Below are 24,778 nucleotides of genomic sequence, written 5' to 3'. Positions count from 1 at the left end.
TTGAGAATATAAATAACTTTATTCCAGAAAATGTGTTCTTTCTGTGACTTATATCATTTAAAATCATCACAACAACCTTAGAATGTTGATAATTTGATCCACATTTACTGATTAGGAAATTGAGGTTTAGATAGGTTCTGTAATAGGTCTGAGACCGTTAGCTCTGGCATCTGTTAAGACTAAGTTTGAGCCCCTAGAGCTTGCGCTCTGCAGAGTTCCTAGAAATGTAGCTTAAATCAGCATGCTGCTCTCATTTGGACAGGACAGTGGTTAAGTGGCTGTCTGATGCCTGCTTGAAAGTTGAGTGACTGTGGAGGAGGACAAACTAAGTCCCAAACAATTTTTATCTGAAAAAGCACATGCATTAGTTTTACATAGCTACTGTAACAAATTACCACAGGCTTAGTAATTTAAAAAAACACACGTGTATTCACTCATAGTTCTGGTGGCCACAACCAAACTGAGTCTTGTAGGGTTACCATTAAGGTATTAGGAGGGCTTTCTTCTGGACGCTCCCAGGGAAAAGCCATTACTTGTCTCACTCAGCTGTCAGCATTCCTTGGCTTGTGGCCACATCACTCCAATCTCTTGTTCCATGTTTACATCACCTCTGTCTCTTCCGTACTCAGATAGTCCTCTGTTTGCCACTTACAGGGATATACGTGATGGTGCTTAGGGTCCACACAGATAATCCAGATACTCTCCCCATTTTTAAATCTTTGATTTAATGCAGATGGAAAGTTAGACTAGTAGAGTGTTCCTTTGCAAAGTCCCTTTTGCCACATAACATACATTAGCTTGCTAGGGCTGTCAAAACAAAATGCCACCAACTGGATGGGTTAAGCAAAAGAAATTTATTTTTCACAGTTTTGGAGGCTAACAGTCCAAGATCAAGACATCAGCAGGGCTGGTTTCTTCCGAGGCCCCACTCCTTGTCTTGCAGATGGCTACCTTTTCTCTGTGTGATCACCTGGTCTTTCCTCTGTGTGTGCACATTCCTGCTGTCAATGTGTCCAATTTTCCTCTTCTTAAAAGGACACCAGTCAGATTGGATTAGGACCTATCTTAATGACCTCATTTTAACTCAGTTACCTCTTTAAGGGCCCTATCTCTGAATACAGACACATTCTGCAGTTCTCAGGGAGGGGGTGACTCTGAAAATTTCAGTATATGAGGATTTTCTTTTTGCAGGGGAGAGGGGATAATTCAGCCCACAACGTAAGGTATCATTCACAGGTTCCAGGAATTAGAACCTGAATATCTTTGAAGGTCATTATTTAGCCTATCATTGCATTTTTCATTTAAATGGATCCAAAGGAGCTTAGGCCATAGCTGGGGAACCCAGATCTGGCATTGAAACTAAAAATTGGAAGCAGGAGTTGGTGGCAGGGGCATGAGCAAAAGTTAGCATCAAGAAATTCAGAAGCAGGGTGGGTTTGAGTGACAAAAACTGGTTCAGAATGAAGGCTGTGAGTGATGAGTCCATGTCCAGGTTCTACTCTGACATGCTATTTCTAGATCAGAAGATGTGGGCCTGGTGGGTTACAGGAATAGCAAGGGAAGAGAAGTTGATTTCTCCCACAATAATCTTGAGATTATTGCATCGAAGTTCATATTTGTTGGAGAAGTTAGACTATAAATTTTTTCCTCCCAGAATGATGTGGTTGCAAGAATTCCAGCATTTTTATTTTTATTTTTTTAGGTAATTAAACTAAACAACTCCTAAACACACTTTTCAGCTTAAAAGTCTATACAACAGGGATTGCCAAACTTTTTCTGTAAAAGGTCAAATAGTAACACTTCCAGCTCTAGGACACGTGGTGTCTCCCAAAACTACTCAACTCTGCCAGTGTAATACCCAAGGAACCATAAACAATGCAAAAACAAATGGATGTGGCTGTGTTCCAGTACAACATTATTTACAAAAATAAGTGGACATCACACCAGTTAGAATGACAATCATTAAAAAGACAGGAAACAGCAGATGCTAGGGAGGATGTGGAGAAATAAGAATGCTTTTACTCTGTGGGTGGGAGTGTAAATGTTAACCATTGTGGAAGACAGTGTGGCGATTCCTCAACGATCTAGAACTAGAAACACCATTTGACCCAGCAATCCCATTACTGAGTATATACCCAAAGGATTATAAATCATTCTACTATACAGACACATGCACACATATGTTTATTACGGCACTGTTCACAATAGCAAAGACTTGGAACCAACCCAAATGCCCATCAATGATATACTGGATAAAGAAAATGTGGCACATATACACCATGGAATACTACGCAGCCATAAAAAAGGATGAGTTATGTCCTTTGCAGGGATACGGATGAAGCTGGAAGCCATCATTCTCAGCAAATTAACACAAGAACAGAAAACCAAATACCGCATGTTCTTGCTCATAAGTGGGTGTTGAACAATGAGAACACATGGACACAGCGGGGGTAGGCGGGGGGGTAGGCATCACACACCAGGGCCTGTCACCGGGTGGGAGGGTCAGGGAAGGATAGCATTAGGAGAAATACGTAATGTAGATGGGTTGAGGTTGATGGGTGCAGCAAACCACTATAGCACGTGTATACCTATGTCACAAACCTGCACGTTCTGCACATGTACCCCAGAACTTAAAGTATAATAAAAAAAATAGGTGGACATCAGTTTGCCTAGAGATGTATAGTTCGTTGACTCCCACTTTGTAACAATGGAATTTACTACAAAAAATACCTAGACTATGCATGTTATTATTAAATTAATATATTTTATTTTTAAGGCAGTTTTATCTTTATAGAAAAATTAAGCAGAAAGTACAGAGCTCTCATATATTATCTCCACTTTTCCTTCCAGTTTCTCCTCTTATTATTCACCATGCATTAGTGTTGTGAAATGTGTACAATGGATAAGCCAATATATGATTCAATATTAGTTAATAAAGCCCCCAGTTTACCTTTTGTGTTGTATAGTTCTATAGGTTTGAACAAATGCATAATATCATGTATCCACCACAACAGTATCATACAGAATATACAGAATACTTTCACTGCCCTAAAAATCCCCTGTGCTCCACTTGTTCCTCTCTCTGCCTCTCTCCCTGAACTCCTGGCAACCACTGATCTTTTCACTGTCTCTGTAGCTTTGCCTTTTCCACAATGTTATATAGTTGGAACCATGCAGTATGAAGCCCTTTCCTGTAGCAATGTGCATTTAAGATTCCTCCATGTCTTCTTGTGGCTAGGTAGCTCATTTTTTAAAGTTGCAGAATAATATTTCATTATATGGATATTTGTTTATTCAACCACCTATTAAAGGACATCTAGGTTGCTTCCAAGTCTTGGCAATTATGAGTAAGATCACATAAACATGTGCAGAGTTTTGTGTGGACATGTTTTAAACTCATTTGGGTAAATATTAAGGAATGCATACAATTGCTGAATTTTGTGCTAAGACTGTTTAGCTTTTTAAGAAACTGCCAAACGATTCTCCAAAGTGGCTGTACCATTTTGCATTCCCACCAGCAATTAACTCTTTCTGTTTCTCCATATCTTTGCCAGCATTTGTTGTTGTTAATGTTTTGGATTTTAGCTATTCCAATAGTTATATAGTGGTGTTTTGTTGTCATTTAATTTGCAATTCTAGAATGACATGGGATGATGTGTGTACATTCATATGCTCATTTGCCATCTGTATATTTTCTTTGGTGAGGTGTCTGTTCAGCTCTTTTGCTCATTTTTAATGGTACTGTTTGTTTTCTTGTTGAATTTTAAGTATTCTTTGTATATTTTGGATATGCTTTAGCAGATGTATGTTTTGCAAATATTCCCAGTCTATAGCGTGTCTTTTCATTCTCTTAACAAAGTGTCTTTCACAGAGCGGCAGTTTTCATTTTAATAAAGTTCAACTTAACAAATTTTTCTCATGGATCATACATTTGGTGTTGTATCTAAAAACACATAATCAAATCCAAGGTTACCAAAATTTTTCTCCTATGTTATCTTCTAGAAGTTTTGTAGGTTTTTACATTTAGACTTACAATAATTTTGAGTTATTTTTATTTTGGGAGAAGTGTAGAATCTATGTCTAGATTTTTGTCTTTCTTTCTTTCTCCTTTCTTCATCCTTTCTTTTTACTTGGCACATGGATGTCTATTTGTTTCAGCACCATTTGTCAAAAAGACTACCTCTTCTCCATTGAACTGCCTTTGCTTCTATGTTAAAGATCAGTTGACTAGATTTGCATGGGTCTATTTATGTGCTTTCTATTCTGTTCCATTGATCTCTTTGTCTGTCATTTCACCAGTATCACACTGTCTTGATTACTCTAGCTTTATAGTAAGTCTTAAATGTCAGGTAGTGTCAGTCCTCTGACTTTGTTTTACTTCTTCAATATTGTCTTGGTTATTCTATGTCTTTTGCCTTTTCATATAAACTTTAAAATCAGTTTGTCAAGCCTACAAAATAACTTACTAGGATTTTGATAGAGATTGCACTGAATCTATGGATCAAGTTGGAAAGAACTGACATATTAACAATATTGAAGATGAACATGGAATCTCCTTTTATTTATTTTGATCTTTTATTTCCTTTCATCAGAGTTATGTAGTCTTCTGTATATAGATCTTCTATGTATTTCGTTAGATTTATACCCAAGTATTTTATTTTTTGGTACTAATGTAAATGATGTTTTGTTTTTAATTTCAAGTTATAATTGTTTACTGTCAGCATATGGGAAAGCAATAGACTTTTGTATGTAAATCTGTGTCCTGCAAGCTTGTCATAACCACTTATTAATTCCAGCAGTATTTTGTTATTGATTCTCTGGGATTTTCTGCTGCATATTATTTTTTTAAGCCTAAATCACATTTCTAATAATAATAGTAATAACAATAACAATAGTTAACACCTATGGTGCACACAGTATGATGTGCGAGGTGCCATGCTTCATGCATTATCTTGCTAATTCCACAACAGTTCAGCAACACTGGTACTGTTATTTTGTCCCCATTACATATCAGGAGACTGAAACTTAGTAAGAAATGCTAACTTGTCCAAACTTGCAAGAGTGGAAGCAGAACTTTAACTCTGAACTTCTTACTAGGAAATAAATAACCATAGTAATAGTAACCACCTCACAAGCAAATATATACATAGGCTGTTTATAGTTATTGTTCCTTTTACCACCCATGAACCACACAGGCTATTTATATGCATTGTCTCTTTTAATCCTCATAATTGAATGTATAAAAGTAGGTACTATTATGATCCTCATTTTATGAGTGAGGTAACTGAGTCTCCTGAAATTTAACAACCTGCTTAGGGTAGCACATCTAGTAAAAGGTATGGTTTAAGGCCCTCTCTCTATGAGTGGAGTAGGTTATTATAGACAAACCTGAGGCTTAGCATAATTGTGTGATTGTATGTGGCAACATAACCAGTATCTAAGAAGGTGGGAAGCTGGATTCAGGATCTTACAAACTGGATTCAATTACATTTCTCTGTCAAATTTTGAAAAGAACAAAAATTCTATTCATTGATTGGATTTGTATTTTTCTAGGCCCTTTTAAAGTCTTGATATCCCTTAGTGTTAAGGAGCACTTAACAATAATTTCCAACTGTCCTGTAACAGCATGTACACTTCACCTTTGTTATGAAGCAAACTGGCTAATGTCCACACTAGCTGGGTTCTGCTTGTGGCTCCAACTTATGACAGGACTGTTGGAATTGAACAAGAAGGAAAATACGAGATGGTCAGGGCTCCTCATTATGCAGTGTTGCAGAAAGCACATGCGAATATTACTGCCTTTCTATTGTCTTTGGGTGTTTTCTTTCTCCACTGCTAATGACTAATAAAAAAGAGAGAGAGGGAAAGAGGAGAAAGAGAGAGAGAGAGAGAGAGAGTGAACAAGAAAGCAATTGCATTAGATTTTCTTCTACTGCAGCAGGTTTCTCATCATTAGAGGTGGCTATATAGATAGACTTCCAAGGTGCCCCAGGGAGAGTGGGAAAGACAAAAGGGAAGAAGAAACTTTCAGAAATGTGACCCCAGCCACAAATTCACACTGAAACCAGCTGTATTTATGCCATATGTTCTGATTCCAAAGTCCATGTTATGACTTGGTTTTAAATGTTAACATTCAAAAAAGTTCTTTCTTTCTAACTGCTACAGGGAATGAAGTAACAAACGAATTGATGCTGTGTGGTCAGTTACAACGTGGCTTTGATTATTTTCTATCTTTTGCTTTAAGAGTTTTTTAACATTATTTTTTCTTTAATTTGCTGTCCAGTCTACTGAAGGCTCAATTCTACAAACATTTTCGAATTGGATACCAAGTATGCACCGAGTACTTTGTTAGGAGCTGCAGAAGGAGAGAGAAAACACAGTTAGTGTGTTAGACTATTTGCATTGCTATAAAGAAATACCTGAGGCTGGGTAATTTCTAAAGAAAGGAGGAATCGATTAGCTCATAGTTCTGCAGGCTGTACAAACATGGCTCCAGCATCTGCTTTTGGGAAGGGCCTTGGGAAGCTTATAAGCACGTTGGGAGCTAGGGGGAGCTGGGCATGTCACATAGCGAGAGTGGGAGCAAGAGAGAGAAGGCGAGGTGCCACACTCACTTGAACAACCAGGTCTTGTGTGAACTAACTGAGAGAACTCACTTGTCACCTCATTGTACTAAACCATCCATGGGGATCCACCCCTATGATCCAATCACCTCCAACAGGCTCCACCTCCAACGCTGGGGATTATGTTTCAACATGGCATTTGGAGGGGATAAACATCCAAACCCTATCAGTTAGTTTCTGCCCCCCAAAAGTAGGGAAACAGACAAACCATGGCAATTTCAGTGCATGCCTTGATAGGAAGAGAGATACTCAACTTATGGTGCCGGGAGCATCGCTTTTAGCTTTACCAACTCCACCAGAGGTTGTGGGTAAGTTCTGTAGTTAGGAAAGAATCAAATTTACCAGTGGCACGGGGGGAAGGATTCCCATGATGTAAAGAAAATAATCCCAAATTAGTGACCATATGTCCGGTATTCTCATTATAGCTCTCTCATGTGGCTTGGACAAATTGTGCATGCTGTCAGGGCAGGAGGAGAAGAAAAGGGTTTGAGGTCCATTTGCATCCTTCTTATGCCTAATCACAACAAGCTTTTTGAGTGTGTTAAATTAAAACGCGCTAGAGTGGTGCATTTTACAGCAGCAATAGCTACCGTTTATTGAGAGCCTGCTATTTTCAGGCCTTCTGAAAGCAATTCATTTTATGGGTTCTTTTCATCTTTACAGCAAGTATGTGAGGCAAGGATGACTATTATTTCCATTTTTCTGATGAGGAAACAAAGGCCCAGGAAAAGTTCAATGTTTTGTCCAACTAGAACTACACAGGGGATGGGAGGTGGACCAGGATGCAAATGCGGGTGTGTGACTGCAAAAACTGCTTCCAAAAAGGTGAGAGAGAAGACACAAGCTACCTATGAGAATAGGTCTTCCCATCTTGAGAACTTTCCCTTAGCCCTTCATACTGGAGCCATGTGGGGACACTTGTATTATTCAAATAAATGACCTCAGGGCTTAAACACTCCCTAGAGATGGGAAATGACTTGCTCAAGATCACATAGCAAGGTATTGGCACAGCTTGATAAAACCTGGACATCCTGGCTCTCTGTCCAGGACAGGACTGGGTGCATAAGGAATGATGATAACATGCACTAGGATTCAGGGAGAGTTTGTCGCCTTCACCCCTGGACTCATCTGGCAAGTGTTTTACATACTGTGTGTCCGCTCTTATTCTAGACCCCTGAGATAACCATGATATGAACAAGGAGTCCAGGCCTTGCCCTTGACAAGTGTGTAGTGAAAGAGTGGTGTGGGATAGAGGATTCCTAAGATTAGAGAATACTCAGAACACTGGAATATGAAGATCCTAATTGAACTGGAAACATACTGAAAGTTACAGGGATATGGGCTTCTGCCCTTAGCTGTGATAAAATAAGCAGCTAGACCCCTCAGGGATTGAGGGAGGTAGTCTGCATCCTGCAGCCCTGGAGTTAAGGCTGGAGCTGGAGCAGGAGGGCTGGACTAAGAGGTACCCCCTCATCAAGGAGCCCAGCTGCCACTTTGAACCGGGGAGTTATTTGCTCTGACCCTACAGATCTGTTAAGGAGGCCATCATTAGGTTTCAATTTGTGTTTAGCTTCTGGGGCAAGGCTAATCTTCCTCTCTGAATCTCATTTATAGCATCTGGAAAACAGACATAATGATAATACTTTGTCAGAAAAATGCCTAGTAATGTTGACTTTTCTCCAGCCACATCTCTAAAGTTTCATGTCAAGGTGTGAGGGCCTTTCACTCTCTTCCTTGAGTAGAGGGGAAAGTTCTGGAAGAGGCCCTGGTGACAGCAGCCCAGCTTGTTCTCAGTGTTATGACAGGACAAGAATCCCAGTGCTAATACACAGGGAAGGAGATGGAGGGCGAAGTGGCTGAGGAGAAGATAATGTTTCTCTAGCCTGCAATTTCTTTCAATTTCAGGGATTGCAATTACCAGGGCAGAAGTTAGTAACAGCCATGCCTGGAATGCTTAAGTGAGTTTGGTGCCACTGATGGAAATTGTTTTGCATTTAGAGAGGGAATACACGTGCTTTGTGTAACGCAGGCTTCACTGTGACTCTGTGTATGTATGGGGGTATGTGTGGTGTGTGTATGTGTGTGGGTGTGTGTGTGTGTGTGTGTGTGTGCTCATGCACACCTGTGTATAAATGAGGATGGCAGGAAAGAGGGAAGAAGACCAGTGTGACTATGGTTGGAGAGATAGGTGGTAGAGTGGAGGCAGGTGGCCCTGATTCACTTGTACATGACTCCAGGAAAGTGATTCTTACCCTTCCGAGCCCCAGTTCCCTCACCTCTGGCAGGGAGATAATAATACCTAACTCACAAGGTTGTTGAGAGGGTTGGAAAGAAAGCCTGCAGAGAACCTAACACATGATATACATTAGCAAAGGGCATCCATCTAAGACATTCAACCAGCGTCGGTATTTACAACAAGTCAACCTTTACTTTTCTGGATTTCATTTGGGGAAAAATTAAACATTTGCCAGCATATTTTTGCATAGTGTTTAAGAATATGAAGTTAAATTGTTCAAACCTCACCTTATAAGTTCTGTGCATTTTTCCTCTTTTATGTCTCTGCTCCCTCACTAAAAAGAAGCAGAACAAGAGTGCTTACCTTGCATGGTTGTTGGGCATGTGAAATGAGATTGTATATGCAAAGCCCTTAGAATAATGTCTAGCACATTGTAAACAATGAATAGATATTAGCTTTAAAAATGATACTTGTTATTCTGTGTGCTAGGTATCTAGGGAAGGGAAGGAAGGATGGCAAAGGAGGCAGAGATGAATAAGGCAGTGACTAGGCCCCATGGGAGGGAAACTGCAGTACCACAGCTGAATGGATTGTCTCCCCTACATTGCCATTCAGCTAAGAGACATTCAGCACTTTATTGAATAAGCACTACTTGAGCCCCTAGTGCATGCATCAGACACTGCGTTAGGGCTGGGTGCACAGCAGTGAATAAGACAGACGTAATTCTTGCTCTCGAGTGCTCATGGTCCAATGAGGGAGACAGAGGGTGACTGGGAACAGCAGTCCAGTGTGAAAATGCTAGCATAGCAGCAGAATATGGGCTGCACAAACACAAAGAAGGAACATCTAACTCCCAAATGAAAGGAGGGGCATTGACAAAGTCCTCCTAGGGAAAAAGAAAACTAAAAAAAAAAAAAAAACCTAGAATGTGACAGGCAGAATAATACAAGATGCCCATGTCTCAATCCCTGGAACCCATGAATAAGTTATCAGTTATCTTACACAGAAAGGAGAACATTCAGAGTGCAGGTGGAATAGGGTTGCCAGTCAGTTCATCTTGAGATGAAGAGAGTCTCTGGATTAACCAGGTGGCCCCAATGAAATCAAAAGGATCTTTAAAGAGGAAGAGGGAGGCAGAGGACAGGATGAAGTGAGTGTGTGATGTGAAAAGGACTCAATTGACCGGGCGTGGTGGCTCACGCCTGTAATCCCAACATTTTGGGAGGCTGAGGTGGCAGATCATGAGGTCAGGAGTTTGAGACCAGCCTGACCAACATGGGGAAACCCCGTCTCTACTAAAAAATACAAAAATTAGCCGGGCATGGTGGTGCATGCCTGTAATCCCAGCTACTCAGGAGGGTGAAGCAGGAGAATCGCTTGAACCCAGGAGTCAGAAGTTGCAGTGAGCTGAGATGGCGCCCCTACACTCCAGCCTAGGTGACAGAGCAAGACTTTGTCTCAAAAAAAGGACTCAATTTGCCTTGGTTGGCTTTCAGGATGGAGGAAAGGGGCCATGAGCCATATGGACAGCCTTAAGAAGTGGGGGAAAGGCAAGGAAGTCAACTCTCCCCTAGAACCTCCAGAAAGAGTCATCTCTGCTGACACCTAGAAGTTAGCCCAGAATCCCATGTCATACTTCTGACCTACAGAACTATAAAATAAATTAATGTTGTTTTGAGCCACTAACGAATCGTTCTGGCTGCAAGATAGTAAACGAATTGGAAGGGGCAAGGCTGAATTCAGAAAGCATGGTTAACAGGTCATTGTGGTAGTCGCTATGGGAGGGGATGATGGCCTCAAGGACAGCTATTAGGGACTGTGTCTATACCAAACCCTGGAATCAGACTGTGAGGAGGAGGAGGGATCTGAGGGAAACTAGTTATATAGATCCTTGCAGCACAGAACATTGAATCTGAGATGGGAAACACGTGCAGAGAACAATCATACCTAGCAGAGCTGGTGATCTTGAGATCAGAGCCAAAGTCAAGTGCTGTGGAAACAGAAGGATATTGCTTCCAAAGAAGGGACTCAGTGACAGCTTCCTGAAGGAGATGACACCACGAGGTCTGTCTGGGAAGTCTACAAGAGAGTGCAGAGGAGGTTGCAAAGAAACAAATACCTGGAAGGAGTTCACAGTTCAGAGAGGGTATCAGGCAGGTAGAGAGGTCACTCTGCCTAACCCTTGAGAATGCACAAGTCAAAACAGGACTGGGTTGGAAATTAAGAATAGGGATTGATAGTCAGTCCAATTCTGCCAAGAAAACACCTGCAAGGCCTTAAATAAGACACTTCTCGACACTGTCTCTGTTTCTTTTCCTGTCAAATGGTAACAGTAATGCTTATCATTTCTGGGAGCATCAGATATGATTAGAGTGGACCCATGGGTATGCGCCACTGGATGGGCCAGTGAAGCAACTTTGCAGCCATGGTCCTTGAAACACCCTGGACAGTAGGGGTCACAAGCTGCATTCGGCCATGGAGCAAATGGCAGTTCTGAGAGCCTCCATCTGGGAGGTGACTTGGCCTGCTTGAAATGCTGGGGGTTAGGCTTGAGATCTGACCATCTTCCTGTGGGTCTCACAGTTAGCAGTTAAGCTGAGGTGGACTGACAGATAGCAGAGGCAGAAAGGAGGCCGAGGACATATGTGGCGGGACAAAACACACTGGTCTGTTTTCTAGCTGTGGTTAATGAACTCAGATATGTGTGGAGGGCTCTGGTTCTCAGTATTACTAATACACAAATCTTGGGGAGGCAGGTCCCCGGAGTCAGCACAGGAGCAAGGGCTTGACTGCTTGGGCTCAAACCTGCTCAGTAAAAAATCATGACTCTTCTTTTACTCCCCACCACATGCAGTTGGCAATGGATATCAGCAGGTTCTATTTCCTGACTCTCTCTCAAATCTGTGCTTTTTCTCTGTATTCTGTTGTCCACCTAATTGGTTATGTCTTGTCTGGATTACTGCAAAACCTCTTAACTGGCCTCCCTCCCTCCAGCCGTTTTTCAGTCCATCCTCTACCCTGTAGTCAGGCAGTCTTTTTGAAGCTCCTATCTGATGGTTTTGCTTTCCTGCTGAAAACCCTACAGTGGATCTCCTTACCCTTAGAATGAAGCCCACCTTCTGTAGCATTACTTAGAAAACCCATGAGATCTGAACCCTATGTGGCCTCCTCTAGCTCTATCCCATCCTTGCTTCTCACTCACTGCTTTAGCATCTTGAAACTTAGCTTATTGCAATTTCCAGAACATGCTACGTAAGTGTTATATCTGTGCCTCTTCCATTCACACACACACGCACACACAGACACATACATGCCTATGGAATTTTGTGCATGCTGTTCTTTCTGCATGGGCCCCACCCTCACCGCCTTTTTCTGCCCTCTTCCTTATTAACCCCTCCTAGTCTGTCAAGTCTAACCTCCTCCAGGGAGCCTTCCTAACCTCCTCAGTCTAAATTAAGTTTTCCTTCTCTTCATTTCCTTTGTCCCTGAACTTTCTCAATGACAGTCAAGCATTCAAAAATTATTTTGCTGCAACTCAGTATGCAAAAATACTGTTGTCTTAATTTTATAAAACTGACATAATAATTCTCTCAAGTTTTCATTCCACTGATAGCAAAAACATATTTCCTCCTGGTATAGTGGCTCACGCCTGAAATCCCAGCACTTTGGAAGGGTGAGCTGGGCATATTATTTGAGGTCAGGAGTTCAAGACCAGCCTGGCTGACATGGTGAAACTCTGTCTCTACTAAAAATACAATTAGCTGGGCGTGGTGGCACACACCTGTAATCCTAGCTACTTGGGAGGCTGAGGCAGGAGAATCACTTGAACCTGGGAGATGGAGGCTCCAGTAAGCCGCATTCCAGTGCATTCTAGTCTGGGCAACAGAGTGAGACTCCATCTCAAAAAAAAAAAAAAAAAAAAAAAAGTATTTTCATTTTTTGATTAAGGATACAAAACATTTTCTCTAGAGTAAACATTAAGTCCACTCAAAGTTGAACTCCCCACCAGTCTTGCCTCAGTTGCATTTTCCCCACCAGCCTTGCCTCTCCCTCTTACCAAACAATCTCCCCTACCCTTTAACTTGGCCTCAGAGAAGGCAGAGGTTGGTGAGGGAAGGTCTCTTGTACAAATGTGTTCTTGTGGATCCTTGCTGGTATTTGCTATGTGATTTTTTGGTTTGAGCTTGGCTCTGAGCGCTAGCACCGGCATCCATTGAGGTATGGAAGGTAGTTTTCTGAGAGGAGCAATGTGTTGGAACCCACAGCCAATGTCCAAAGTCATTAGATCTCAACACTCTGAAGCCCCCTTTGTTCTAATGTTCTAATCCCAGCCTCATCCACCATCCCTGCCACCACGGGAGTGGAGGATTTATGCCAAGAGGTCTTTTTATTTTTAATTTTATATTTTTAATTGACATATAATAATTGTACATATTTATGGGGCCAGAAAGTCTTGACAGTTTTATCCCCTTTACCCTGTGCATGCAGAACTTGGCGGGAGTGGCACCAAATTCAAGTCTCTTCTTGACTTACTGCTACCCCTCCCAGGAGTTCCTGCTGGCTTGTTGAACAAGGGGCTTGCAAACTTCCCAGACTATATCCTGGGTCTAGGGGAGCAAACCCAATCACCCCTGCTCACCTGTCTCAAGATTCTTAAATATCTTAAGTGTTTATTGACACTACTCTTGTACTTGGGATGAATGAGGGGTGGTTTGACTTCCAAAAGGCCAGGAGGAGGGTCATTGAGGCACTCCCATCTGAACTCTTGGCCACTTGACTTTCCTCTCCAACAATTCCTTGCAGCACCAGTGGTAGAAAGAAGAGCGTAGTACTTCCTTTTCTTATCTGGTGGGAACAATTGTGAGGCCATCACCTGCCCACTCTGTATATTAAAATACGATATAATGATCTGAGTCAGCAGGACTGGCTTTTGATAGAGAAGGAAACTTCACTCTCAGCACAGGCTGGCTTTTGAAACTCTTGTCCAGCTTGAAACACTGCAAAGCCAACTTTGAGAGGCAAAGATCAAATAGGATTTCTGGAGAATGAAAAACATTTTAACATTTTCAAAATAATGATTTACCTTGCACACATGTGCACACATACATAGGAGGCATTTGTAAACGTGTGTGTCTCCTATCAGGCTGTGAGTAACTGGAGGACAGAGAATGTCGTTTTTATTTTTGTATTCCTAATGCCTGACAAATAACAGTAAATATTTGTTGAGTGAATGAATGAATAAATGGTTAAATGAAAGCATCACTAAATCTTGAGTGCTTGACCAGATAACTTAAACTATGACGCATAATTAAGAAGTAGAGCATATGATAAGTTTCTAACCGCTGCTTAAGAAGGACAGAGCTTCGGGGTGGGCTGGTACCAACCAACCAGTGTTAGCATCAGTTTATCACCACCAGACCCTATAGGTGTCTCCAGCACCTGCAGAACAGCTACAAAATCTAGCCCAGCACCTCCCAGCCTGAGGTTCAGACAAACGTTTTGTACCAGCCCGTTCCTCTCAGTTCTAGAGAAGGGCAGTGGCTTCTGCACATCATACAGCCAGCCAGTGACAGAGCCAAGATGAGAACACAGGTCTCCCAACTGCTTGTTCTCAGAGGACACCAAATCTCAGCCAAAGTTATCCTTGTCATATGGCATAAAGGCTCAGTTCAGTCAGAGAGGAGGGATGGGGCACAGTGTACACCAGGGAATATGTCCTCATCAGCTTTGGGATTTTAAGGCCACCTTTTTTGAGGCTTCTGGCCAGTGTAGGAAGAGCCAGAGAACCAGGCAAGGAGAGCGGGCCCCTCCCTGCAAACTCAGGAGCTCCCAAGCCAAGGCTCCTAGCTTTCCCTCAAGGAAGAAAAGACTGCAGACAGTGCTGGCTGGCTCTAAGGTGATTTACCTTCCTGAAATACCTCAATTTAAATGCTAATTTCCCTAGAACCAAGGGGTGATGGCTTTTGCATGCTGGTTGCTGTGTATTAATGTACCCAAAACACACATATTCTTTAAAGAGGGTGGCAGGCAGCAAAGACCTGAGGAAGGGTGGAACAGAGTGACAGAGGAGTCCAACTTCCCTTGTTTGTCTTTGCTGTCAGCATGGCTGATCAGAAGGAAGCTAGACATGGTGCATCCTCAGTGGAAATGTTTTGTAGGATTTCTGTCATTTAGAGGTCATATGCAGGTAGCCTGGGAGGGTAAAGAGACCTTCCCCTTCTATTACACAAGGTTCAACAAATGCTCAGGGGCATATACAGTGAGACAGGCACTGTGCTGGACCCTCTGAGAACCTTGGAGAGATTCAGAATCTAGTATGGAATCCAGGAAAATAAGCTAGCATTAAAAATAATTTTACGGCCGGGCATGGTGGTTCATGCCTGTAATCCCAGCACTTTGGGAGGCCGACGTGGGCAGATTATGAGGTCAGGAGATCGAGACCATCCTGGCTAACATGGTGAACCCCATCTCTACTAAAAAAAAAAAAAAATACAAAAAATTAGCCGGGTGTGGTGGCGGGCACCTGTAGTCCCAGCTACTTGGGAGGCTGAGGCAGGAGAATGGTGTGTATCCAGGAGGCGGAGCTTGCAGTGAGCTGAGATCGCACCACTGTACTCCAGCCTGGGCAATAGAGCGAGACTCTGTCTCAAAACAATAAATAAATAAAATAAAATAACTTTACATAATTCCTCCTCTTCACACATTGAAGCTGAACTCATCATCCCCATTTTACAGATGAAATCACTAAGGATCATAAAATTTGAAGTGATACTCCTGAAGGTCACACAGCTAGAATTTGTATCGATGTCTGTATGAGTTCTAAGCCCATACTTTCTATCACTAGATCCAAAGGCCACATCTGGAATCTATTTACAAACAAGATGCATGAAAGTAAAGTGATAGAAAAGATGTATTTCAGCTGGGGAAAACTGGAATGGTATTATGGAAATGATGGTTTTTCAATGGGGCCCTTTGCTGCCCACTGGCATTGTTCATTTTAGAATGTGCCCACACCTCTACCTCTACCTGAATGTACATATGCACACCAAAAATGGGAGGCCCAACCAACCCTTTTCTTAGGGAGATCATTTGTTCCCATCCAGTCCCCACTCACTCAGTGGCCCCGGCCCCTCTGTCCAAGGTCCATGGGAGCCAGAGTATGTATGTACTTAGGAATTTAGGGGAAGAAAGTAGGGTTTTGAAGCTTCTTATGGAATATTAGACTCAAATCCTCAATACGCTTTAGATCCTGAAGCATTCTGGGACTCTATGGCAAAACATCAGAAAGGGCTTCATCAATAGATGTAGGTCATGCACATATTACCACTGTCTCTGGATTTTCTTCCTTCACTGCTTCAACAAATGTTCATGGTGCACCTACTTTTTCTCAGTTTTACTCAGGTACTCAGTTTGCACTGCTGGGCCCTGAGAAGGCAGCACTGCATTGGACAGGCATAGTTTGGGGCTGCATGGAACTCATAGTCTAGTGGGAAAGACAGGTGTCCAACAACATCTCCCATGAGCACAAGTATCATTAGAAATGACAAAGCCGTTCATAGAGGAAAACAGCAAGATACAATGAGGGTGTGTAACAAAAGAACGGATTCCAGGGAGAGTTCTTAAAAGGCAGAGGAATAGTGGATGGTCTGAATGATGAGTAGGAGTTGTCCAGGTGCAGAGGGAGAGCAAATTCCAGAGAGAGGGCAAATTCTAAGTGGGTCCTTGTGTGGGATGGGAGCATGCCCCAGAAAAGGAACTTAAGGACAGTCAGAGCAGGAGAAAAACAGTGGCTCAGGGGGCTGTGGCTCAAACAATAAGGCAGCAGGAGTAAGTAGGCAGGGTCTAGATTATGAGGGATCTTGTAGACCTCAATGCGACATTGATTCTCTCCTGGTCTTCATGAATGGAGGCATCTCCTCTGATTTTCCACTGCTGTATCGCTAGCACCCAAAACAGTTCCTGAAAAAGGGTAGAGCCCCAGTAAGTGTGAAATGAAGGAGACCTCTCACTGCCAGAGTCCCTGGGGCCCAAGATCTACTATTTTAGAATTGATGAATTGTTTCCCTAGAAGGTCAACTGAGATTGAACTGTTTTTATAGATACATTTGGGAGATGCTTGTCTGTGTGTTTGTGTGTGTGTGTGTGTGTGTGTGTGTGTGTGTGTGTGTGTGTATAAGTGAATGTTGTGTTTCAAGCAGCAGCAGAGCCACTGTTTGTTTAAACAAGCATCTCTCAAAAGTGCCTTCTTGAAAGCACACTTCACTGTGGTGGTGAATAACAGAACTACCCGGTCTCATCTCAAAACGAGTCGAGCTATCCCAGGGATCAGGAGCACAGGCTTGGGATCAATTCACTGAGCATGTACGTACTGTGTGCTGGGCTCTCAGCAGGAAGCTAGGGGTGTTAGAATTTGGTCTTGGCCACTGCTGCTTTCTAACCGTGGACCTCAGTTGGACAAGTTCCTTAACCTCTCTGAACATGTTTTTTCATCTATAAAATGGGAATAATGATAGTACTTGTCTCACAGAGTTCTTATGAGGTTAAAATGGCATACACACTCCTATATCTGTTTTAATTTCAATTGTTTTGGGGGTATAAGTGGTTTTTGACTAGATAGATAAGTTCTTTAGTGGTGATTTCTGAGATTTTAGGGCACCCATCATCTGAACAGTATACACTGTATCCAATATGTAGTCTTGTCTTTTTTTTTTTTTCCAGAGACAGAGTCTTGGCACAATCTCAGCTCACTGCAACTTCCACCTCCTGGGTTCAAACGATTCTCATGCCTCAGCCTCCCGAGTAGCTGGGATTACAGGTGTGTGTCACCATGCCCAGCTAATTTGTGTATTTTTAGTAGAGACGGGGTTTCACCATGTTGGCCAAGTTAGTCTTGAACTCCTGACCTCAGGTGATCTTTCCGCCTCGGCCTCCCAAAGTGCTAGGATTATAGGCATGAGCCACTGCACCTGGCCCCAATATGTAGTCTTTTATTACCCCTTTTCCGACCTTCCCCTGCCAAGTCCTCAAAGCTCATTACATCAGTCTTATGCCTTTGTATCCTTATAGCTTAGTTCCCAGTTATAAGTGAGAACATAAAACATTTGGTTTTCCATTCCTGTATACTACTATATCTTGACACACTGCCCTGAATATAGAAGATGGTCAACAAATGCAATCAGTAAATCTCAGTAAATATTATCATATTGCTAGGGTTAGTTACCTAGCAGCTTTTACTACACACACACACACACACACACACACACACACACGTCACATGAACTACAGCATAACTGATGAGCAACAGATATGATCAATAAATAAATATGGTCCATTATTTCTGTCTTCCTATTATACGAATTAGTTGTGTGGTAGTTTTTACTACACACACACACACACACACACACACACACACACACACGAGCGCTGAGAATCTGAATTATTCCTGAGCATCCAAGTTTAAGCCAGCACCCTGCCAGCTCCCTGGTCGCCTCTCCCAGGTGGGTGGATTCTGCAGCTGCTGTCTGGGCTTCCATCTGAGGTTCTCAGCCCAGCAGAACTTTCCCAGCAGCTACTCTTCTCATCCGTGTTTTGCCTCCCAAAACAGCTGATCAATGCAAAGGCCCCGGGCGCCCTCTGCTGGCAGAGGCCTTGCAGAACTTGTGGCCATCGCCCAGGCAGTTGCAGAGGGACCCCAGTACCCGAGAGACCATGCCGTTGATGTGTTGTTCATTCCGGCTTCATCTTCGCCTACCTGCCCCCCTCCTTCCCAGCCTTCCATATTCGCTGGCTAATTCTCACCCCTCCATTTTCTCTCTCTTTCTGCATTTCTCCAAGTCCCCCTGTACTTTCTGGAAGCTCAGGAAGGAAAACCTTCCCCCGAGAAGTGGTGTCCTGAGCCAGGCCCCTGCCCCCTGAGTTTGCCCATTCTACTTCCTTGCGTTGTCCCATTGGGGTCAGATTTCCTTGCAGAGCTAAGATGGACTTGACAGGAAGTCAGAAGGATTGGAGGAGAGGGACATGAGGATAGAGAAGGTGGCATTACCTTCCCTCCTCTTCAATTGTAAGAACATTTCTAGAGATTTGAAATGGAGACCCTTGGGTGGTAAAGTGAAAAATGATAGATTTGGCTTCAGATCTCATTTCCCAAATGCACCCAGTGTGTAAGTCCATAGAACATCCATCTCCTTGTCGGTTAAACGGGGAATATATGCCTATCTTGTGGCATTGGTGGTGAGGCTTGAAGAGTTCACATAGAGAACAGAGCCTGGGGCATGTGGTGAATAGCTCTCTCCTCTCTTGTAGGAGCAGCAAGGTCCTGGTCTTGGCTGCAGCCTGTCTGGGCTCAGCACACGCCCAGGCACTATGGCCCTTCCAGCTTTGACAGCCTGTGTCTGTCACAGGCAGGTCTTTCCACACCCTGTACCCAAGCAGTGATGAGGAGTGCTAGAATGTCTTTTGAAGACATCTACCATGACCTGTTGGAGAAACAAAGACTCTATGCCAGGCATACAGTAAATATTAACCCTTCTATATTCAACTATCTGAGTGAACGCTTAGGGAAAGGCAAGCTGAGAAATAAAACCACAATCTAGTCATGTTTACTACATGATAAAGTACAAAATATACTCGACTTAAGCATTGGGTTTGCTTTTAAACCTGATAGAATTCTGGAAAATTTAAATGCCAGATTGAATCAACTTTAAAACTTAACTCATGGTTGAAAGCAATGTACTACTAAATTTTGATCTGGGGCCAAACCACCTGGGATCTCCCACTTCCCAGCCTTGTGGCCTTAGGTAGTTACATAACTTCTTTGTGCTTCAGCTTTTCAATGTCTAAATGGGGAATGTAAATGACACCTACTTCATAGAGTTGGGTGAAGAGTAAGTATTGGCAATTGTGCCTGGTGCATGGTAGGTGCTCAATAAAAGGCTATCGTTATTGTTGCCACTCCACTAAGGCCAGCTGAGTAGCTGTTACGATCCCCATGTTACAGAACAGATCATTGAGATTTGGTTGGTTTGCTCCAGGTTATACAGCTAGGATGCAGTGTGGGCAGAACTGGAGCCCAGTCCTCATAGGCTCCTCTCAGCTTCCAAGGCTGAGCTACCCCCTTACCCTCACTCTGGCCTCTCCTGCCCAGAGTGAAAACAAGTGCTGGGGATCTTGCAGGGAAGAGACCTTGTACAGCAGCACCTGGCACATGCAGAATTCCTGATAGCAACCCCCACCGATTGTTCTGCATGTCCATTTTCGTGTTTTCCCCAGTAGGCTGAGAAGATCTAGAGGACAAGGGGACACGTCAATCTGTCTCTGTGTTCTTAGCACCCCTCAGCACAGGATTCCACCCAAGTATGTGCTCAGTGCATGCCAGTTGACTGCCTAGGGCATGGACTACCCCTTCATCCTGCTACATCTTTCAGGGAAAATCTATCACCAGAGACCACCACATCACAAGGGAGGAATGAGGACATTTAGTCCTGGCTAGGGTTACATGTTATGTGGAGGTACTTCCATTGACCAGAAGCCTGTCTTTTTAAATTCACATTGCTATTCCACACTCCCAGATTTGCAGACAAAGACCAACCATCTAGGTAGAACCCATTATCACCTGCACACACAGACCTAAACAAGGATGACTCCACAGACAGCCATGGCACACCCACACACAACAGCATGTTTAAATGGCGAGTGTGGGCCTTAAAACTCACCATCATGCACATGCATCCTGGGCAGAAAGTCTCAGGCCCAGCCAGACCAGCTCCACCATCTGTTAACACCAAATCTCATGTTACTTATCTTCAACTTAAAGATAATGATATCTATCTTTTGGGATTGCTGTGAAGATTAAGTGATAAAATGTATATAAAGTAGCTAGATTCTAGCAAACTATAAAGATTCAATGAATAATACAGATGACAAAGACAATGATGATAATGATGGTGATGCTGGTGGTATTGAAGATGGTGATAAAGTCACATCTTTTGGACTCAGAAATGAAGAAAGTGTTCATTAAATGGATAAATTGATGATGAGCTTCAAAGGTACCTGGAGTGGGGTGCAGAGATGTTGAGCAGACAGGAAGGTGACCCAAGCCACTCAACACTTTCACAGGTGCTTTTGAACTGCCTGAGATGTAGGCTTCAAAGGCATTGGTTTGGCATCACGTATTTTTGTTTTCATGCTTCTGATTTTCATTTCAAGGTTGACCATTCCATGTGTCAAAATGAAGTAATAAACATCCTCCTTTTGTTCTTCTCCTCCCCCTTCTCTTCTCTCCTCCTCCTCTCCAGACTATAATTTGTGTCTTTAATGCTGGGGATTTCTGAATATAAAGGGACCTCAGAAGTCATATTTAATATGGAAAAGCCCTCGATACCATCCATGCCAACAGGCTGTCAAGTTTTCTGCTTGCATACCCTCAGTAACAGGAAGCTCACCACCTCTCTTGGCAGGCTGTTAATTTTTAGGCAGGTCTATTGTCCAGAAGAATGAAATCTGCCTCCCTCTGCTGCACTGTTATTACCATCCTCTGAGAACTTTGTTCATGGGTCAGTTCTCTGGGGTCACTCAGAGGTCTGTCTTCTGTTCCCTGGGACTGGCCTGCAGGAAAGGGATAGAGGCACCTAAAGAAGTTAGAGCAAGGGAAAGAGCACTAACCTGGAGTCAGAAGACATGGGTTTGAGTCTAACCTATTAGGTTGTGATTCAGCAAGTCATTCCCTTTCTCCAGACCTCAGTTTCCACATCTGTAAAAGGAAAAGTTAGAGCCAAAAAAAAAAAAAAAAAAAATCTTAGGGCCCTTCCATTTTACCAAACATCTATTTTTGCAAGGTTTGTTTGTTCTTTTTTGTTTTTCAGCCTAATCTTGCCCCCTTGTTCTTCAAACACTACGCACTATTCTCAGTTCTCACATCCTAGTTCAAGATTGCCACTGCTTATGCCAGGGGACATTTAGCAGCCACATATACAGTTTATAGAGCATCAGAGAGTACTTAAATAATTGGTAGGTTTTTGCCATTAAGTGCTTACAATAGCCCTTAGATCTGAGTCTCACTTTACGGACAAGGAAACAGGTTCTGAGAGGAATGGTAGCATGCTTGAGGTCATACAGCCAAGTAAGCAGTGGGGCTAGAATTTGAACCCCAGCCTGCCTGATTCGGGAACCTGTAGTTAGCACCATGTTCTCAGAGCTGGGATTCAGGAAACCAGAGGCATCGCAGCAAAGCCACCCACCATGAGTCTTTATTCTGACTACAGCATCCTGCCTCCTTGCCCTGCAGCCCCCAGCAGCCTCCACTTCCTCGATTTGGCAGTCTCTCTGCTCCTCTCCACAGGGAGAACAACTTCATCAAGGACTTTCCCCAGCTGGCCGACGGGCTGTTGGTGATCCCGCTGCCGGTGGAGGAGCAGTGCCGGGGGGTCCTCTCCGAGCCCCTCCCGGACCTCCAACTGCTCACTGGTAAGACACATGTGCCAGACCATTCCCAGGTTTCCTGACCACACACCTAGTCTCCACACCTAGTGCATATCAGTCTTCAGCAGATCCAAGATGGGCTCCATCAAGCCTCCTCCTTCATGAGGAATGGGATGGGAAGGAACTTGCCCCTCTTGGGCTCCTGCTATTGGCTGTGCAGAACCAGGGACTTCCCCGAGACCCCAGACTTGGGACTGCAGTCATCTTTGAGAGGAGGTTCCTCTCTGAGAACAGGAACAATTTTTCTCAGTGAGAGTTTTGCCTCTGTGAATGAGTCTCAAAACACTTTTCATTCTCATTGACAATTTTCTGGTATTTTTCCACTTTTGGTATTTTATTTTTCTCGGTTCATTTTAAGTCATTCTAGAGCAAAAGACGTGAACTCTCCAACCAGGAGCCTCTCCTGCTTGAAAGCACTTGAGTTACACAGCTCGTTTTTGTGTGTGGGCACTGTGCCATCTGTCGGGTGGGTATTATTTTTACCATTTGATAGATTAGGAATCTATACTTAGAGAGGTAGAAGGGACCAGTCCAAAGTCACACAGCATATCTGCCAGGACTAAACCCTGGGTGCTATAGCACCAAGTCTTTTGCCCTTTTCACTCCACTTTGCAGCTCCCCCACCCCTGCAACCACTTTCTCTCCCCACTGGGATGTTGCCTTTTGCAGGCTTTCCTGAGACTCCATATTTTCTGTCCAACCCCAGGGTGCTCTTTCCTCTTTTTGTGCTCCAAGTTCCTCTCCTACCCTTTTCTTAAGAAATTTCCTAAGATGTGAGGGTCCTGACTCTGCCTTTGTGATACTGTGGTTGCATGCCTTATCCACAGCCCAGGGAGAATATTCACAGGGAAATCGTCATGGGGAAGGATATTAGAGCTCTCTCACTGAGAGGGGAATTGTCCCCCAGGGAAGACCCCACAATGTCACAGACCTAGGTTTAAATCTCTGCCTGCCCTCCCCATCACTTGCAAGCCTGGGAAACCTCAAAAGAGTCATCTAACCCCTGTGAGCCTTTCCTGTGAAAGAGCATAGATGGAGGAGAGAACCCGCATTGCTTAAGAGGTCCTGGGGTCCAGGCACTTTTTATGTGTTAAACCATGTAACCCTGCAAGGCCATTATTGTCCACTTTAAATTGGCTAGCTAGGTCATGAACTCCTCCAAGGCCACGTGGCTAATCTATAGTCATGTCAGGATTTAAACATAGTTGGTCTCAACTCCAAAGCTGATGGCATATCCACTATCTTACATAACCCCTGACCTGTGCTATTTCAAAGAGGGACCCAGACGTAGATCAAATGAAATCATGGGTGTAAAAGACACCTTGTAAAATGTTACAAACAATTTCACTGCCTTCCTTAATTTTCATTTTTTATAAGATCATAAAATTTCAGAGCTAACATGGGCATCTAGTCTAATCTTCCTTCCTGATGTGGAGTCAAGTCTATAATATCCTTCCTGAGTGGTTATCCCTCTTTGGATACCCCCAGTGATGGGGAGTTTACTACCTCCTAAAGCAGACATGTCCATGGTCTGTGAGGAGATGCTGTGCTTTAATGGAAAGGCCCCTGAACCTGTCATTGATCCTGGTATGTCCCTGGACAGTTTCCCTCTCTGAGCCTCAGTTTATTCCTCTCAAATATAGGGTATGGGCCAGGAGCAGTGGCTTATGCCTGTCATCCCCTCACTTTGGGAGTCCAAGACAGGTGGATCACCTGAGGTCAGGAGTCTGAGACCAGCCTGGCCAACATGATGAAACCCCATCTCTAGTAAAAATACAAAGAATTAGCTGGGCATGGTGGCGGTTGCCTGTAATCCCAACTACTTAGGAGGCTGAGGCAGGAGAATCACTTGAACCCGGGAGGCAGAGGTTGCAATGAGCCAAGATCTTGCCACTGCACTCCAACCTGGGCAACAAGAGCGAAACTCTGTCTCAAAGAAAACAAAACAAAACACAATGCCAAAAAAATAGGGTATGATAATTATTTTTTAAGGATTCTAATGAGAAATAAAGATCATGTATATAAAATGCTTGGAACACTATGGGTATCCATTAGTGGTTCACATTGTTATGATTCTTTGTTTTGACTCAAGGATTTTGGAGATTTCCTAATAAAGGGAATTGTTGCATTTCAAGAGATTTGTTATTATTACTACCAGGAAAAATTCCTTCCTCCATCACATAGCTTCATTCCAACCGTAATCCCCAGGTGGGGAGCTGGGATGGGGAGGGCAAGATGGGAGTCAGCGACAGAGTAACCCAGGGATGAGTTTATGGTTAGGAACAGAGTGAGAGTTAGGCAGTCAGTGGATAGGCATTTATTGAGAGGCTACTATAGGCCAGGCTCTCTTCTAGACTCTGTAGAAGGGGAGGAATATAGAACATGACCTTGACCTCAAAAAGCTGACATCCATTCCAGTGGCGAAGCTTTTCTTTCAGGCTTG

General features: G+C 43.3%; 1 protein-coding gene across 4 annotated transcripts in view; it reads left to right on the top strand.

Annotated features, from left to right (window-relative positions):
- The window catches only part of ASTN2 (astrotactin 2), a 987,199-nt gene that overhangs the window by 673,964 nt on the left and 288,457 nt on the right, over positions 1 to 24,778 (top strand). For all 4 annotated transcript variants that reach the window (XM_007968251.3, XM_007968252.3, XM_007968250.3 and 1 more), the window contains one exon: positions 22,196 to 22,320. In XM_007968251.3, coding sequence (XP_007966442.1) covers positions 22,196 to 22,320 — 125 coding nt within the window. The remainder of the gene's footprint in view (positions 1 to 22,195; positions 22,321 to 24,778) is intronic.

This window comes from Chlorocebus sabaeus, chromosome 12 (assembly GCF_047675955.1).
Source record: "Chlorocebus sabaeus isolate Y175 chromosome 12, mChlSab1.0.hap1, whole genome shotgun sequence".
Classification (NCBI taxonomy): domain Eukaryota; kingdom Metazoa; phylum Chordata; class Mammalia; order Primates; family Cercopithecidae; genus Chlorocebus; species Chlorocebus sabaeus.
The sequence above is the reverse complement of the archived record's forward strand: the minus strand, read 5'-3'. Positions and strand labels throughout refer to the sequence as shown.